The following is a 16,705-nucleotide window of genomic DNA, read 5'->3' as shown; positions in this document are numbered from 1 at the left end:
TCAGATGCCTAACTATAGGCTCACACTAGGCTCTTTGAAGTGGTTTGTTTCCTCTAAGGTGTTGGTTGTCTGTTCGCGACACGCTTTGAGATTTGCCACCCTGAACGTGAAACAAAACTTAACACTTTCAAGAAGGTAGGAAGCGACAGTAGAGACCTTGGGATATCAAGAAGATGACCAGCTGCTCTTTAAGCAAGCTTGTACACGTCAGGAGGGTCGCTGAACTGCAGAGGCAATCCTGAGAGAGATGTTATGATCACTAAAGATAGCCGCCGAACAAAACGCGGTAAAAAGATAGTTTTAAGCTGAAATACTAGCATAATAGGCTTCTAAAGCTCACGGAAATAACTAGAGATGGTCAAGACATACCAAAACTGGTCCAAATGACTCGAAAGCTGACTTTGATTGTTGTTCGACTAGGACGTTCGGAGTGAGCCATAAAGGCGGGTAATAGCCAACCTTGTGGGTGGTTTTGATCAGCATTCCCATAGATAACTAGCTATTGATTCCACCGTTGAACCAACAAGTTTGCGTTTACTGACGCCATTGTCAGTGATGGAGACGCCAGTTATGAACTCCATCCTGGAGGAAGACTCACCGCCCGGAGCGGGGAACGAGTTTTTCACTCCCATGGTACAGGGTAAAACTGAAGAAAGGCCTTCGACGCATACGCGCCCGTTCTTTGCTTCGCCTTCCTTGAGTCGCCCTAGTTCTTCAGCTTTTTATTCGGCAAAGGACGGTAACAATTCCAGCTCAAGTCTGATTTACAATCCAACTTTTACATTTGGAGAAACGACTGCAAATGCTCCGCCGGTACAACCCTCCGAGTCTCGTAGACACTCTTTGAAATACGTTCCAGGTCCTCAATTAGCTCCTCCTACATCAAGAAATAGGTCCCCTACCAGGTCTGGGTCCCCTGAGCCACGCAGGAAGAATCTCGATTCGCCATTCAATTTTGGTACACAGGTGACCAATGCCTCTAGAACATCATTCCGTAAAGGTCATCGTTATAAGCATTCTTCGGTCTCTATGAATTTCTTCCAGGAGCCAGAAGTAAACATTCCCTTAAACATTGCTAAATCTTTGCCAATTCCCGATCTCAATGATCTGCTGAAAAACTTGTCGTGGCCCAGAGCACATACCCAGTTGTTAATAACACTTTTGCAATTTGTCGCATGTATTGTAACCTTTCAGTTAGGTCATACCAAATCATGGAGCAATTTTATCACACTTTCGCATTTTATCACTTACGACATTATCGGGTCACTGATTATAATAGTTGTGGAAAACTTATCGCATTTTGAAGTTTGGTCTACAGGTACTATCACATTCCCATTTGGACTCAACAGAATCGATGTAGCGTCCAGTTTTGCCTCGGCAGTCTCTCTATGCTTCGTTGGGTTGGACCTTGTTTTCCACATGATCGAAGAGTTCATCGTATTTTTCGTCGAAACAGCTGAAGACGCAGAAAACCATGAGGAGATTGCATCTTCCATCCCACATTCACACCATTCCGAGGGTCTTGAGTTGACTGCGGATGATTTTAACCTTTGGTATTTGGTCTTATTCATGAATTTCACACTATCCTTCCTATCACTTTGGAAGACATTTTATGCAAACAAGAACTCGAAATTGAAGACCAAGAATCCACTCATTACTATCTCATACACTTTTTACCTCGCGATATACCCTTCTTTGTTCCCTGCCCTTCATGCGATCTCGGATTATCTGGCAGCTACCTTAATTGCAATCTTCATTCTCGTACATGGTCTCACAATTGCCGAATGGACATCGACGATTTTACTTCTAGGATTTTCAACCACAACAATACCCGCATCGACGTTGGTACACAATCCAACAGATGATTCATCTACAAAAAGTAAGACTAAGTCGATCACGACTACGCTAAACTTATCCACTCAAGAGCCTGCTGTACTAAAATCAAAGATTAAGGAAGAGATCGAAAAATTAACAGAGTTTGTCGCAAAGTGTGACTTGAAGCATGAAGATCTCGTTATTGCAAAAGTCAATTTCAATTTGTACATAGTACTGATCAAGTTAACTTTGAAAGGTGGCTCCAATGATGATGAACTGAATTTACGTTTGGCCATCGATAAATGCATAAAGAAGGTATTACCTTCTTCTGAGACCACTATTGAAGTAGATAGAATTTAGCTAGGATTTTTTTTCTCGAAGCATGCATTGAATAAACTCAGATTCAAACACGAATTGTTGAACGAACTTATTCCTTCTGACTGGTAATTATTGATCAAATGGTAAGGCTCACAGTGCAACTTGCAGACATAAGAGGATTCCTTCTTGTCAAACAAGAACCATCTGTCTGACCCATCTTCAGTTTTGGGGTCAATGGTTTGCAACCCAAGGTCGGCTTTCTCGTCAGCATCGGTCTTTCCTGTCTTCCTGATGAACGATGAAATTTGGAAAGGCGGTAGGTTGAGTAGTTTTGCTGGTGTATTGAATTTGGTCGTCGTAGTTGAGGCATAAATACAATACGATTTCATTGAGCTCAATAATTCATATAGCATTAATTTCAACCTTAAGTTTGAAGTAGTCTCGTCAAAGAGTTTGAAAGTACCCTCGATCAACCTTCCTGCTCCGTCATGACCTCTGTTCTCAATTGAACTTACAATTCGCTGAAAGATTGAATTCTGGTGTATGGTGAATATTTTTAACGTTATTTCAAATTGAAGTTCAACTGCTGTCAAAGTTTCTTCGTCCAGCAACGTGAACTGATCAAACGCTCTCGAGAGGAGCTCGAAACTATGGTCTGATATGTTAACATCACCTTGGAGCTTTTGAGATAGCGATGTGATGATCTCTATGACGACATTCATATAGGTTTTATTGGAGTCGCTATCAAACTTGCATCTCTCAAAGAAATTATGCTCGAATATCTGTATGATAGCCAGTAATACCTGCGGTTTAGCAATCTCATCAAAGATATGAGCGCAAAGACAGTTCAAACTAGAATAATCGAGAACTTCAAAGAGGAATGTTCCCAGTGACGAGGCATCCGAATTGCTAATTAATTCAACTTGATAGTTTGTGTAGGCCTGAAAGATCCATAGGTTGGTGAAGTTAAGCATGGAGTACAAAGCTGCTGCCTTTGGTTCATCAATAGTACTGTCGTCGTCCTCTTCTTCCTTAGACACGCCGTAGAGGAGCATATCCTGTAATATTTGATTGTGAGTAACAGGATTGTTCTTCAGCACTCTCGCTATCATCTTATTTGAGACAGAAGCAAATTTAGATCTGGTTCCATATTTCAGAAGGACATCCAAAAAGGTCCCATAGTAATGAGAAAAGTCTTTTTGGCAGGCAACAAGAACAGTTTCGAAATTATTCAGGATGTACTGCTCTTTGTGATATTCAAAATAAAGTCCATGCTCGGTGCTGTCAATTGGTAGTAAATTCAAAACCGTCGCTAAATCAAGGACATTCTGAACCTGCTCAAATGTCAAGAGCTTTGATGCTATCAGATTTAACAAATTTTCTCGCTTGAATGCTTTCCTCTTCAAAAAAATCGACATGAACTTATTGTACTCCTTGATATTAGTACTCATCAGGAGTAGAAGGTTACCTCTAGGGCGCCGCTGACTAGCAATATCTTTACCCTCCAAGAAGCCCCTCAGGCTTGTTTGAAAGATCTCTGTAAAGTTCCAAGATACGTTTTTGAGTGCCTGCTCATTGAGAGCCAAGTACACATTCAATGCATCCTGCTTGTTTTTGCCCAATCTTTCAACTTTTGCCTTCTCTTCCTCGTGGACTGCCGAAAGCTCAGTCCGTAAATCTTCATCAATATTTAAAGCAGATGAGAAATTCTTGATAAAAAACTTCCAAAATGGCATGAAAGATGTCACTGCATAGGCGTTTGGGTCCTTGTTCTTCAGATCTTTCGTGTAAATGAGGATGAAAGTCTTTGTAAAAAGAATATGGTCATTAATGAATTGAGAAAAGAGCTTACCAAAGCAAAGCATTATATCCATCAAGGCTTCTAGTGCCTCGATACTGTCCAGTAGCTGATGGTAGACAATAAATTCAATCCATTTGTAGAAGTAATGGGTGGCATCCAACCGCACACAAAAAATTTGGAAGTTCTTTATGAGAGTTGATTTATCAACCGACGTGGGGCCACCGGAGCAAATTCTTGTCAAGTACCATTCTGCCGTCATTATTTTGATGTTCAGTGGGTATTCCCCCATATCTGGATTTTCTTTTCCAGAAATGACCTGCTTGAGACTTTCCGCCTTTTCTAATAGTATGTCAAAATTGTACTTCTCAAAGTATGAGGGATCATACTCCATAACATTCCTAAGCACCATGTTGTATTGGCTTTTCATTAAAGGAGATATCTTGAGATTTATCAGAACATCGCAGTGAACAAGCTTGTCGTTGGATTCCGGTAAGTAGAGGATACCAGAACTTATGAGCTTTCGAATATACGCAGGTACCTTTAAGATCCCATATGTTATGAGTATGTTGAGCAGGCGGTACATTGAAGGCAACGCAACCGTCATGGATCTGGTCGATCTGTCTAACTTTGCTAGTTGAAATACTAAAGACCAGATGACATCTTCGACTGCATACTCTTGGAAGGCCTCAACGGTGTTGATCTTCAAAAGTATAATTTTGGCTACTAGTTGATTGGCTTCGTAATGCGTAGTGCGTGATGGATGTATCGCCCAGAAGAATAGTTGTCGAATTTGGGTTACATGAAGCATGTTTCGGTCGAGGTAGGACGCCCAATCGAAATCAACAGGATTGTCATCAAGTTTCGCTGTGAGGTCAATGTCGACCGATCGCAGTTTCAAAATATTTGACCCACTTGGCTCAGTATCCTCCCCGCCATTTTCTGCTGGAACTAATGGCTTTCTTATTCTTAATGATTCATTTCGGTAACTAATGAGCTCCAGTTTTTTACGGGTCTCATTAGTTAGCTCTGGGCATTCATTAGAAGCTGTGCTGGTAATATCATATAAGATTGGCTTGTAAAGGTCCCAGCTAGAGTGAGAGAAAATAAAGGCTTCCAAAGAGTTGTTCTCAAATACTCTGCGTATCAACATCTTTAATGTTGAAAGAATTGAGTCTTTGATTTTACCATTTTTCTTGATATCGTTGATAATATACTTCTCGTCATTGATCATTGACTTATTTTGTGATACCATGTGGTATTTGCTTAATAGCATTTCGGTAACTTTGGAGACCAGAAAAAGCGGTTGCGCATTATAACCTTCTCCTTTACCTGAGCCGCAAATACCTTCCCAGAACACCATCAAAATGTGAAGCGTCAGTGGAAGAAACTCGAAATTTTTGACCTTGGCACCAAACTCAACCAGCCAGTGGTGGAATACCTCCTTATCTATTAGCTCAAGTGTATAGCAGTTTCCAAGTAGTTTCAAAAAATAGCCAACCTCGGCTCTCCAGCGCTTAAGTTGAGCTGGGTCGCTGTCATATTGGACCATTTCAAAGATGAGCTTCTCAAGTATGTAAACAAAATTGTCGGTCCATTCCTTTGTCAGTAGTGGTTGCAGAGTTCTTCCATCTTCCGAATCCTTGCTCTTTGATGTTTTGATCTTCCACTCCATCGAATAGCAGCACTTGATCAACCAAATGGCTCTCTTCAACGGTATTTGCTTAGCACAACATTGTTCTAGAACCTGTCTTCTCTTGAGACCATGGGGGATATGCTTGGAGAGCTTAGGTAATGAAGCAAAGGATGAACCTAATTCTTGAAGCCATAGTTCTCTTCTATGTTCTGTTAAAGTAACTCTGCTGGGTAATAAAAATCCAGGTCCACAGAGTTCGTTGAATGAAGGCTGAGACCTGCCATCAGTAGCAGGTATCCGGTTTATTTCTTCCTCTCTGATACGAAGTACTCGAGAAAACTGATCTGCTAGTTGATCAGATAGTTTTGGTAACGATTCTTGCAGTGAGGAGCGTGCTGATATACTTTCAAAATTTACCTTTGAAGTTGTGTAGAAACCTTTTGCCACAAAGTTCAGCAATATTTGATCCTCTTCTTTAGTGTGCTTCCAAGGTTCAAAATCTGGGTATTCTGGGTTCTGATGACTCTCATTGACAGGTACATAAGGATGTAAGTCATCCGGTGCAGTCAAAATGTACTTGCTAGGGCTCATTACAGCCTTATTGGAGCTAATTGATCTCCAATGACACCTGAAGGCTTGGTTTTCTATTCTTTTATCCACGAGATGCCAAGTTGATCAATCTAGACCTGGCCGGCTTATTTAGACGCAGTAAGCGATGTACAATAAAAGTCAAAAATTAATAAATACAAAAAGATGTAAAAGACTATTAAGCTACGACTCTGTTCATCTTCCCAGTGCCGTCACTTTTTCATAGAATGCCCTATTGAGGAAACTTCAAGCGTTCTTCTTTGTCGCTTTCTCTTTCAGTAATTCGAGAGAGTGCTTGTAGCGATCTTCTTCCTCTGTTGAGATATTTATTAAAGCATCAGATGGTTTACTGTTAGCATCAGACGAGATTATTTCTTCTCCCCAGTTCTGGGGTGGAAGGCCGTTAACCTCTCTGCTCATATCCTCATCAATTTGATCTTTCCAGAAATCTCTTTCACCTTTACCTACCAAAAGGTTGTAGGCGTTACCCTTGGACTGTGCTCTTGCCGTTCTACCACAACGATGGACGTATTGTTGTGAGGATATAGGTAGGTCGTAGTTGATAACATCAGATATATCGTTGATATCGATACCTCTGGACATCAAATCTGTGGTGATCAAAATTCTGTTCTTGGACTCACATTCAGCGCTTGCGAATTTGTTTACTAGTCTTTTGTTTTCACCTTTACTGTTGTTTGAATTGATAGTTTCCACGATGTGTCGTTGAGCCAAATTTTGGTCTATTAAAATGTTTAATAAGCAGGCCAATCTCAGAGAAGCTTCGTTGGATTTCACGAACACTAGGACCTTGGCAGACTTCATGTGATCGAGCAGATGAAGCAGTATCAGCGGCTTGTACAGACTCTTCGATGTAGGTATGTTGACAATGTATTCCTGCAATTTTTCTGGCAGGCTGTATAGTTTTACGGAGTCCATAATGAACAACCTCGGATTGTTGAGATTTAGCCCATGTAACTTTTCGGTATTAGTTGTTAGAGTGGCACTGAAGACCATCTTGATAACATTTCCTGGTCGCTGGTCGTGTTTTTCTGCGGTGATTTGGCTCAACAGTCTTGGACACCAATTTTGGAATGACTGGTTGAGTAAGTGATCTGCTTCATCCAGAATGAGCATTTGCAAATTTTTCATGCTTATTGATTTCATTTGCAAATGATCCACTAGTCTACCAGGTGTGATGATGAGCACATCAGGTTCAGATTGCATAAACTTTTTGTGCTCTTCTTTGAGCGAATTTTCTAGTTTGGAAATGCTTATGATGAGACCAGTTCCCTGCGCCAACTTGTTTATTGTGTCGTAAACTTGGTTAATCAGAAGTTTTGTCGGGACGATGATCAATGCCCTGAGCCTATTTACAGTTCTTTTGGAGAGTAATTGCACGATTGGGATGGAATAAGCCAATGTTTTACCGGAACCTGTAGAAGCGTTCACCAGCACGTCTCCAACCCTTCTTGTCAGATGTTTCTTTGTGGTACTCAGCGAGAAGTTCAGTATTGGTAAAAGATTCTCTAGTAGTGCGGTTTGAATTGGAAAAGAATTAGCAGAGAAGTATTTCTCAACGTTTTGCAACAGTTTGGGCTGCATCTCGTCAGCAAAACAAGTGAATGTCTTGACCATGGAGTTATCGTAGTGGACTTTGGCAGTGTTAAACCATGCGACTGACTTGTGCTCTTTTGATATTTGCTGCGCATATTCGTCTCTTACAATAGCAGGTTGGGGAATGTGCTCTAAAGCATGCTCTGGAACCTCCACTTGCGAGACATTTTGTTCTCCATCGATTATCTCTTCCTTTGCAATTTTATCCTGTAACGATATAGTCTGCGTAAACCTCGACATGATCGAGCTGTGCTTTTTTGGAATTTCTTCCGTCCCTTGCATCTCGACATCATCATCTTCAACTTCCTCAATTCCGACTTCCTTATCTAACTCCTCTTCACTACTTGTTGGCTGTATTTCAAGCTCCTCCTCTTCAAGCTCAGCCTTATTGTTATCGTCCATCTCTTCACCGTCATCTTCCTGAGTTCTTCCTCTCTTCAAAGGAACGACCGAACTGCCCTCGCTCTGGTCAATCACTTGAGCCACATTATTGGGATCAAACCTTACAGCGAACATCTTTAGTCACTTCAAGCTTCAAATTGGTGCTCATCTCATCGAGGTTCATCAACTTTTTTTACTATAATTAATAGTGAAAAATTCACCACTTACAAGGTCAAATCGAACAAAGCAGAACATAAAAGAGTCCCATCCGATGATCCCAACAGTGAGTCTACTGTCTCGTTCAGCCTGGAAGGGCCCTCACATTGTCCCGCTTCCCATCCGAGAAGCTATGTCAAAGGGCACTCCAATTAGAACAAATGCAAGAGCCGCAACAATTCTGCCCCAGTTTGTCGGTCTGAAGTTTCAAGTTCACAATGGTAAGGAATACGTAGCATTTGAAGTAGTAGAGGATATGGTAGGTAGGAAATTGGGTGAATTTGTGCCAACAAGAAAGAGATTTAGTTACACACAGACCAAGAACAAATAATCCTGTTAAGTTTTAAAATCCTGTACATAATTCTTGTGTAATCTATACATGTACTTCATGAAAGTGAATATAATGAAAGCGAATTCAGTCGTCGGTTCTGTCTCCCTGGGAAGCATCTAGTAGTTTTGACTCTCTGGCGGCGCCAGTCCGGTCCAGGTTGGGCCAATTCCCCCAGTTCGGGAGTCTGAGGATAAGACAGGTAGCATTATCTGCGTGTCTCCCACCAATTGCCATGATGTATTTGATTACTTCCTCTGCGACGTACTGTGGGGTGCCCACTTTGAGTCCTCGTAGGTTTACTGTCGAGGTAATGAGATCAGCGAGTTCTTGGTCCGACATGAGATCTGATACACCGTCTGTGATCAGGCAAATGAAGCACTCGTCACCTCCAAATTGCAATTTAGACCGCTCAGAATGAGGTAGGTCCAATGTGCCGCCGATCAGATATGAGTAGATATCTGGTTCGCTTGTGAGCCCCTCGGGCTTGGCCACTAGGTCTCCAAATGACCTCGTATTGGCAAAATTATTGAGAAACCTCGTATCACCGAACGAATCCTTCTGCATCGCAGCGTTCGAGTGCAGCCGATTACTCTCCCGCAATGATGATGCATGGTGCGCCTTTGTCAAACTATGTGCGATGCCATTCTGGTCACATAAGATAATCTTTGTATCACCCACTTGGGTTACAACAAGCTTGAGCAGACCCGCTGGCGAGACGAAAAAGGACTCATCGAACGATCGCTGTTCCTCATAGGACGATATAAAGATCGAGGAAGCTGTAGAACCGCCTGAGTATGCCTCGATCCGTTTTGAGAAAGGAAGATTTGCCTCTGCAAATCCGCAGCATCTGTCCAGATCGAACTTTAAGAAAGTGTAATACAGTCTAAGTCGCTCCTGCTCGTGTAACAAACTAGTCTTGTCGATGATGTTCCCCCATTTGTCAAATATCATCCTCGAACCCGAGTTCTCCGGCTTATACAATACTTGTTCCTGCTTGGTATTACAATTTTTAATGAACCTCGTGTAGAACTCCTCCCTTCCTGCATATAACTCCTCCCAATATTCACCGCCGATCAAGTTTCGATATTGCTCGAGCAACTGGAACAGTTGCTCCTGTGTCGGTGAAGCAGTAGCTATCGAAGTGTGTAAATGCTCCGAGAGCATCTTAGAAACCCTTCCCTGACCTCCATGCCCGTCAAAGATCGAAAGATTTAACACCGACTTCCTCCATTCAGAGCATTGATCTGTTCCCTCTCTCAGCATGGCCAATTCTTGGGATAACGAGGGTAATTTCAACATATTAATAGCATAGGTATCCTCATTGTATCGTCTGTTAATCCTATTCGAACAGTGTCCTATCACACTAGGGAACCGATCCAAATGCACCCTGAGCATAGGAGACTTCCCACCAACCCTGGCAGTAGCAACCGCATTCGCGGGCTTTAAATGCACAAAAGATTGAGTCCTCCCCATCCATACGCCTCTGTCCTTTGAGATTCGATTAGTTGTCGTAGTGATGAATCTCTTTCGCTCATGTTATAGAAGGCATATCGGAGCTTCTGAAGCAGCTCGAGACACAGAACAAAGCCGTCCAGAGTCGGAAGAACACTCGCTACTCATCAATACAATCCATATGACTCTTGGAAGGTCAATTGACCTCTAGAGTGGGCTTGAAGATGGTATTATTCAAGCTTTAACAGCTCGTCGCTGGCGATCTTTTTCTCTATTTGAAATATTGCAAAGCTTCTTGAAGCTTCATAATGAAGAAGACTCAGTTCAAGCAGCTTAAATAAACAATTAAGAATGTTTTCGAGCTTACTGAGGCCCGTAACAAAATTCGCGACGGTACCTGCGATGCCACTGCTCTTTCCAGCTTCTCTAGTGACCCAAAAGGCTACTTTTACCACTACAACATCAATGTGGGCAACATTGAACCAGATCAAGCGTGGAGCAGAGAAGCCTAAGCGCAAGAACGTCACAGTTTCACCAGATTTGCAAAGGTGCCCGATCAGGAAAGGTGTGGTACTCAGAGTTATGGTCCTAAAACCAAAGAAACCAAACTCTGCGCAGCGTAAGGCCTGCAGAGTAAGACTCACCAATGGAAACGTCATTTCAGCCTATATTCCAGGGGAAGGCCACAATGCCCAAGAGCACAGTATAGTCTATGTCCGTGGTGGCCGTTGCCAGGATCTGCCCGGTGTCAAGTACCATCTGGTTCGCGGAGCAGGCGATCTCAGTGGTGTGGTTAACAGAGTCACCTCGAGGTCAAAGTACGGTGTCAAAAGACCCTCCAAGGACTGATAATAGCCATATAGCTCCTGTATATATACAATGATTCATCTTTATGCCCGTAATGGGCGATTTTTCAATGCGCATAGTCAAAAGCTATAGGGGCTTTCAGTACCAGTTAAGACAACTTTAAACAGTCAATTGGTGGCCATTGAAGCATGTTACAATTACAACCGCAGAACCTGCTTGTGCAGAAGACGTTTGGTGAAGCCGTTGAGGCTTTCCGCGATGGAAATCCGTTAACTTTGGATCGTATCGTGTCGGATTTCGACTCAACCACTTTACACATCTCCAATGCCGAGGGTAATAAAGGTCTCTTATATCTCAGTATACGCACTAGAGCCTGGTCCAGTGTTCAGCGTTGTGGTAGCTCTGGTGGGCTCGAAGAGTTTTTAGAGGCCAAGTACAAGACACAACCCGGAGTGTCAGTAGCTTCCACTGTTGAATCCGGCTACGACTACACTTTAGAAGTCGATTTGAATGTTTTGCAACCTGAATCAGTGGTTCAGCTATCACTTATCAAAACCCTGGTGCTCAGCTACCCGTTCCAATTAGCCTTTGATGAGTTTGCGCAATTGAGTAACACTCCTGATTCACAATCGCAGACTTTACACACTGTACAGTATAGAGACGACGAAAACTTGTTTATCAAGCCTGCAAATGATCGTATTACAGCGATTTTTGAAACTGCGTTCCAAGACGAGACCGACAAAGTATTTGGAAAGGTGTTCTTACAAGAATTCGTCGACGCAAGAAAGAGAAATCGGGCAATTCAATCTGCTCCCCAGGTGCTATTCTCGCATGAACCTCCATTAGAGATTCAGGCCCATTTGCAAGCAAACAGGACCCTCGACTCGAGCAGAAGATTTGTTACCTTTGTGCTCTTCCCGCGTCACTTCCAGACGCCGGAACTACAATTCTCTACCATTTCACAGCTCACATTATTCAGAAATTACTTCCACTACCACATCAAGTGTTCTAAGGCCTACATGCACTCTAGAATGAGATTCCGCGTAGATTCGTTCATAAAGGTTTTGAACCGCGCCAAATTGGATGATGAGGATGATGAAGATGAGGAGCAAGTTTCGCACACTAGAAGAACCATCACAGGCCGTAAAGTGGTCTACTAGACAACGTTTTATACATTAGAATTAAAGCTTAGTACTTAGCACGTATGTTGTGATGCCTTTTTTTTTCACTTGTAAAGTGAAAAATTACGCCAATAAACAACTAAACTCGAATAGTTTAAGGAGACTTGACAAGCGATTCAAACCATTTAAGAGCTGTTCGATAGGTCTATTCATCTACTTGAAGGCAGGTTTATTGTAATTCCAGGTTTATCCAGTTCGAAATGTCTTTCTTCGGTTTCGATACGTCTGGGAACCAGGCGAAGGACAGGGACGGTCGCGATATTCAGAAGCCATTGGACTTCGAAGATACCTATAAGGGTCTTGGAGATTATGATAATGAGGAAGAGGATTTTTTGAATGCAGAAACCTTTGGTGCTACAGCGGAATTTGGTACCGATTTTGATTTCGGCCATGGAAACGGTGGTAATGAACCAGCTAATAATGCAAATTCCTATGCTACGGCTAGCAGATCTTATGTGGCAGCAGCTTCTTCTGGTGTTGAACACCAGCCACAGGCTACATTGGATGCATCTGTCGATCTGAAGCCCATGGAGTCCTTATGGAGCAGTAGTGGACCAGTTATTCAGCAACAGGAACAGCCACAAGTTTTGTCAATGGAGGAATTGGAGAGACAACAACGTCAGAGACAGATGGGTGGTCAACCTGGGTTTATGGGTATGCCTCCGCCAAACTATGGTATGCCTCCGCCACCACAGATGCAGATGCACAATCAGTACCCTGGGCCTTTCCCTCCACAGGGAATGCAGGGTATTCCTCCTCAGTTCCAGCATATGCCAGTCATGTTCAACCAGGGACAACCACAGGCGCAAGGAATTCCCAACCAGGCTCAATTTTCGCCAATGTACCAACCTCAGTTGCACAACCAGGGCGAGGGACAGGGCCTGCCATCTGAACAAGCTGGTCAGGGTGCTTCTCCAGCCCCTCAGGCCTTGGAGTCTCCGATCCCTGCTCCGCCAGCTCTCTCCCCTCAACCACAGCAACAACAGCAACTGCAACACCCAATGTCTCCTCCGCAGATGATTTCTCCACCTCATACACCAAGAGAACATGGAAGACAAAGCCGTGGTCAATCAAGAAGAGAGCCTTTGACGGCTGAAGAGCAAAAGAGGTTGCAAATTCGCCAGGCCAAAGTGGAAAAGATTCTAAGGCACTCAGGTTTGATGACTCCTCGTGATAAGGACTTCATTACCAGGTACCAATTATCACAGATTGTTACCGATGACCCTTACAATGAAGATTTCTACTTCCAAGTTTACAAGATTATCCAACGTGGTGGTGTCGTGGGCGAATCTAACAAGGACTTGATCGCTCGGGCGTACTTGGAGCACTCCGGTCATAGATTAGGCGGCCGTTACAAGCGTGCTGATGTTGCTTTGCAAAGAATGCAAAGTCAAGTTGAAAAGGCAGTTACAGTCGCTAAGGAGAGACCTCAAAAGAGTAAGGATCACTCAGATGCAGCCCGTGAAGGTGTCTTAGGTAAGATTTCGTCGGCCATGAATAGCAAAGCACCTCGCAGACAGTTACAAATTCCAGTCCATAAGACTGGAGACGAAAGTGCAATTGCTGATGATAACAGCAGCGGTAAGGCTTCGCGCGGTTCCACTCCTGCTCTCAATGTCGTCACTCAGTCTTTAGAGAAAGTTGAGATAAGCCAGCAGTCGAGAGCAAGAAGAAGATCTTCTTATGCTTTTACCTCTGTCGATCAAAGCTCCGTCTTGTCTCGTTCAGGTGGAAGAAAATTCGTCTTGTCTTTGATCGAAACCGTTTATGAAGAAGTATTGGAATTGGAAGCCCAATTGAGAGGTGGAAGCAACATCGACAGCACTGCCTTGTGGGAAGCGTTGCATATTGGCGATGAGTCTTACGAAGTTTGTCCCTTTATCTCAATGCTTTCGTTCGATAAAGGTATCAAGATTATGCCTCGTATCTTCAACTTTTTGAACAATGGTCAGAAACTGAAATTGCTCCAGACTTTCTTTGGTGAACTGTCTCACTTGAACATCATCATCATCAGTTCCTACAAAACTAATGCCTCACCAACCGAATCTCAACTGAAACAAATCGAACTATTCCAAGCTGTTTTCTTGAAGATTATTGTTTCTTTCCTATCCAGCAGTGCTAATTTCATTGAAATTATGGGTTTACTTCTCTACTTGATTAAGAACAATAACGTCTCGTTCATCTCCACTTCGAAGATTGGCTTGAATTTGATCACAGTATTGATCTCTCGTGCTGCTCTTATTAGACAGGATATTAACAGAAGCAACGTCTTGTCGTCACCAGAAATTTCAGCATGGAATGAAGTTTATGACAAACTATTCACGTCTTTGGAGACTAAACTCTCTTTGGTCTTTCCTCCAAAAGAATACACTGACAAGGTTGTGAGGACGACCCTTGGCTCAGTAAGCGGTTCGCCACCTGTGATCGCAGCCTCTCCACAACACTACGACCAGGCCTACATCTGGCAATTTCTAGCGTCCTTAGCACTAAGCGGGAAGCTCAATCATCAACGAATAATAATTGACGAGATAAGAGATGAGATCTTTGGCACCATTAACGTAGCTGAAGAGTTGGGCAAGGGTCAAGAAGATCAACCTGCTTCACAGTACAAGAAGGACAAGTTGTACCAAGACTTGAACTTGTTCTTGAATGTTATGGGTCTGGTCGCCAGAGATGGTGAGATTACAGAACTGAAATGACCAGTCTAGAACGTTGCATGGAGCTAACATTGTGTATAATGCCTAAATTTGTAATGTATTGAAGTATATTCTTCTCTTTGTAACCATTTGCCTGTTCATTGATATAAAGGGCGTTGTCTAATAGCTTATTACAACTCACTTAAAAAAGCGAAAAAGGGCCAAAAGTGAATATGTTAGTGGATAGTAGGTTGGCTTTGAGTGTGAGATTGGTAGTAGAGTGCTTGCAAGTCGCAAATGGGGGTGGAAAGCTGTCTAGTTGGAACTCTGACGGAAATGTTATACAGGCAAGCTTGAGTGATGAGGTGACGAAGGATAAGATGAATATCGTTGGTGTGGCCATAGAACCAGAGAAGAAATGTTTGGTCTCCCTGTTCAGAGATTCGAGTAATACCTCTCTAGGGCAAGCTATATTTTTTTATAAGGAAAGTTTGGGACTAAAGCAGGATCTAGAGCTCCCGGTGGAATATGAGGATTATATCAAGGATATTAAGGATGAAATCGATCCAGTATTGGAAAGGATTGCAGATAAACTAGGGCTTAAAGTCCCAGCCAATTTCACACTTGAGGAAAAGAATGAAAGAGATCATGAGCCTCTACCACAGTCCAAGATTTTGGTGCCAGAAGTACCTTCAGAAAGCTCAAATCGCAGGCGACCAGCAGATATGCCAGGTTTCGAAGATGAGTATCAGATCCACGAATTTGATAACAGGATCCAGCCCGGATTACGTGGTTTGGAGCGCGGATATGGCGACTCAGACCTCTATCCAACTGGCGAGAAGTACCCTAACCTGGCTGATCCCACCTCTACCATGAGGCCTCTGCCATCAATGCCAGGACAGGGAGGTATGACCTTTGATCCTCTGCAAGAACAGGCCAAAAGAAGACAGGAGGAAGAGGGCAGGCTTCATGGTCCTGGATGGATCCCAGGTGCCAAATTCGACGACCCATATGGTCATCCAGGTTCTGGAGGCAGTAATTTCCCCGGATCCGCAGGCATGGGATTCGGAGGAGGAGGTTTTATTTAATAATCAATCCATTACAGTTAGTTTAAACTTACGTAGTATGGAAAAGTCGTTATCATAAACTCATGGCTATTTATTTATTTGGAGTGTAAACGACAACAGTCTTACCGGCTTGCTTAAAGACGTTCACCAAAACGTCTTTGTCAGAAACAACACCGTATCCGTTCTTGTCTAGTTCCATCTGACCAATTTCAACGATATCATTGATCCTGTCCTTACCAATACCGGTAGATTCAATCAACTGATTGTTCTCATCAAATGACAAGGTTCCGATAGCCTTTGGAATGGCTTCCTGAAGTGACAATGGCTTGGACATGATGTTTAGTGTGTATTATTTTAGTTATAGTCTTTCTAGCGCTAGAAAAGGTTGTTTTACTTTAAGCGACGAGCAAGACTACTACAAGAAGACGGCATTCATACAACCTTTATATAATCCTCATTGGAGATCAATAGAATTCGAAGTTACTTGCTGGAAACCTCTCAATTTGCCGGTTTCCGTCGTATTCTGACCCTGTTGAGCCATCATTACTGCGACCCCCGCTTGAGTAGTATACTAGGGGGCGGACCTATAAGGGGAAACCTACCCAGCCAACCAACTGAATGCTCTAGAAGTCTCCCGATCAGATCTTTGTGGGAGGTTTAGTTAACACGGGTGTCGGGAATTTTAATTTGAGAGAATTCTGTATTGGCAGGTATCCTTGAGGCCTTTGTAGCTGGTTGCGGGGTGTGAACCAGGAACGGCTGTCAAAGCGTCAAGTCAAGTGCTCCATTGCAGGTTGTTTCTGGCTGGCCAGCTGTCAGTTGGAGTTTACTTTGTCCCCCTATCAAGACGAGTTAACTTGCAAGG

The 16,705-nt window shown here is 43.0% G+C and overlaps 10 protein-coding genes across 10 annotated transcripts; 6 read left to right on the top strand and 4 right to left on the bottom strand.

Annotated features, from left to right (window-relative positions):
• Positions 1-555: 555 nt before the first annotated feature.
• On the top strand, positions 556-2,175 carry ZRG17 (Zn(2+) transporter ZRG17; the record flags this gene model as incomplete). The annotated part of the gene is made up of 1 exon (XM_003679267.1): positions 556-2,175. The coding sequence occupies one exon, from the start codon at positions 556-558 to the stop codon at positions 2,173-2,175; it is 1,620 nt and encodes a 539-aa protein (XP_003679315.1).
• SRB8 (Srb8p) lies at positions 2,172-6,158 on the bottom strand (the record flags this gene model as incomplete). Its single annotated transcript, XM_003679266.1, has 1 exon — positions 2,172-6,158. One exon carries the CDS (start codon positions 6,156-6,158, stop codon positions 2,172-2,174), a length of 3,987 nt encoding a protein of 1,328 aa, XP_003679314.1.
• A 243-nt stretch (positions 6,159-6,401) lies between these two features.
• DBP6 (putative ATP-dependent RNA helicase DBP6) lies at positions 6,402-8,285 on the bottom strand (the record flags this gene model as incomplete). The annotated part of the gene is made up of 1 exon (XM_003679265.1): positions 6,402-8,285. One exon carries the CDS (start codon positions 8,283-8,285, stop codon positions 6,402-6,404), a length of 1,884 nt encoding a protein of 627 aa, XP_003679313.1.
• Positions 8,286-8,421: 136 nt separating this feature from the next.
• Positions 8,422-8,697, top strand: RSM19 (mitochondrial 37S ribosomal protein uS19m; the record flags this gene model as incomplete). Its single annotated transcript, XM_003679264.1, has 1 exon — positions 8,422-8,697. One exon carries the CDS (start codon positions 8,422-8,424, stop codon positions 8,695-8,697), a length of 276 nt encoding a protein of 91 aa, XP_003679312.1.
• An 84-nt stretch (positions 8,698-8,781) lies between these two features.
• Positions 8,782-10,170, bottom strand: PTC6 (type 2C protein phosphatase PTC6; the record flags this gene model as incomplete). The annotated part of the gene is made up of 1 exon (XM_003679263.1): positions 8,782-10,170. The coding sequence occupies one exon, from the start codon at positions 10,168-10,170 to the stop codon at positions 8,782-8,784; it is 1,389 nt and encodes a 462-aa protein (XP_003679311.1).
• Positions 10,171-10,551: 381 nt separating this feature from the next.
• MRPS12 (mitochondrial 37S ribosomal protein uS12m) lies at positions 10,552-10,998 on the top strand (the record flags this gene model as incomplete). Its single annotated transcript, XM_003679262.1, has 1 exon — positions 10,552-10,998. One exon carries the CDS (start codon positions 10,552-10,554, stop codon positions 10,996-10,998), a length of 447 nt encoding a protein of 148 aa, XP_003679310.1.
• Positions 10,999-11,144: 146 nt separating this feature from the next.
• On the top strand, positions 11,145-12,116 carry ARC35 (Arc35p; the record flags this gene model as incomplete). The annotated part of the gene is made up of 1 exon (XM_003679261.1): positions 11,145-12,116. The coding sequence occupies one exon, from the start codon at positions 11,145-11,147 to the stop codon at positions 12,114-12,116; it is 972 nt and encodes a 323-aa protein (XP_003679309.1).
• A 221-nt stretch (positions 12,117-12,337) lies between these two features.
• Positions 12,338-14,836, top strand: PAT1 (deadenylation-dependent mRNA-decapping factor PAT1; the record flags this gene model as incomplete). Its single annotated transcript, XM_003679260.1, has 1 exon — positions 12,338-14,836. One exon carries the CDS (start codon positions 12,338-12,340, stop codon positions 14,834-14,836), a length of 2,499 nt encoding a protein of 832 aa, XP_003679308.1.
• A 170-nt stretch (positions 14,837-15,006) lies between these two features.
• On the top strand, positions 15,007-15,861 carry FUB1 (Fub1p; the record flags this gene model as incomplete). Its single annotated transcript, XM_003679259.1, has 1 exon — positions 15,007-15,861. One exon carries the CDS (start codon positions 15,007-15,009, stop codon positions 15,859-15,861), a length of 855 nt encoding a protein of 284 aa, XP_003679307.1.
• Positions 15,862-15,931: 70 nt separating this feature from the next.
• Positions 15,932-16,174, bottom strand: TDEL0A07630 (DUF3215 domain-containing protein; the record flags this gene model as incomplete). Its single annotated transcript, XM_003679258.1, has 1 exon — positions 15,932-16,174. One exon carries the CDS (start codon positions 16,172-16,174, stop codon positions 15,932-15,934), a length of 243 nt encoding a protein of 80 aa, XP_003679306.1.
• Between the last annotated feature and the right edge of the window lie 531 nt (positions 16,175-16,705).

Source organism: Torulaspora delbrueckii, chromosome 1 (assembly GCF_000243375.1).
Source record: "Torulaspora delbrueckii CBS 1146 chromosome 1, complete genome".
NCBI classification, from domain to species: domain Eukaryota; kingdom Fungi; phylum Ascomycota; class Saccharomycetes; order Saccharomycetales; family Saccharomycetaceae; genus Torulaspora; species Torulaspora delbrueckii.
This window is presented reverse-complemented; position numbering and strand designations above follow the sequence as displayed.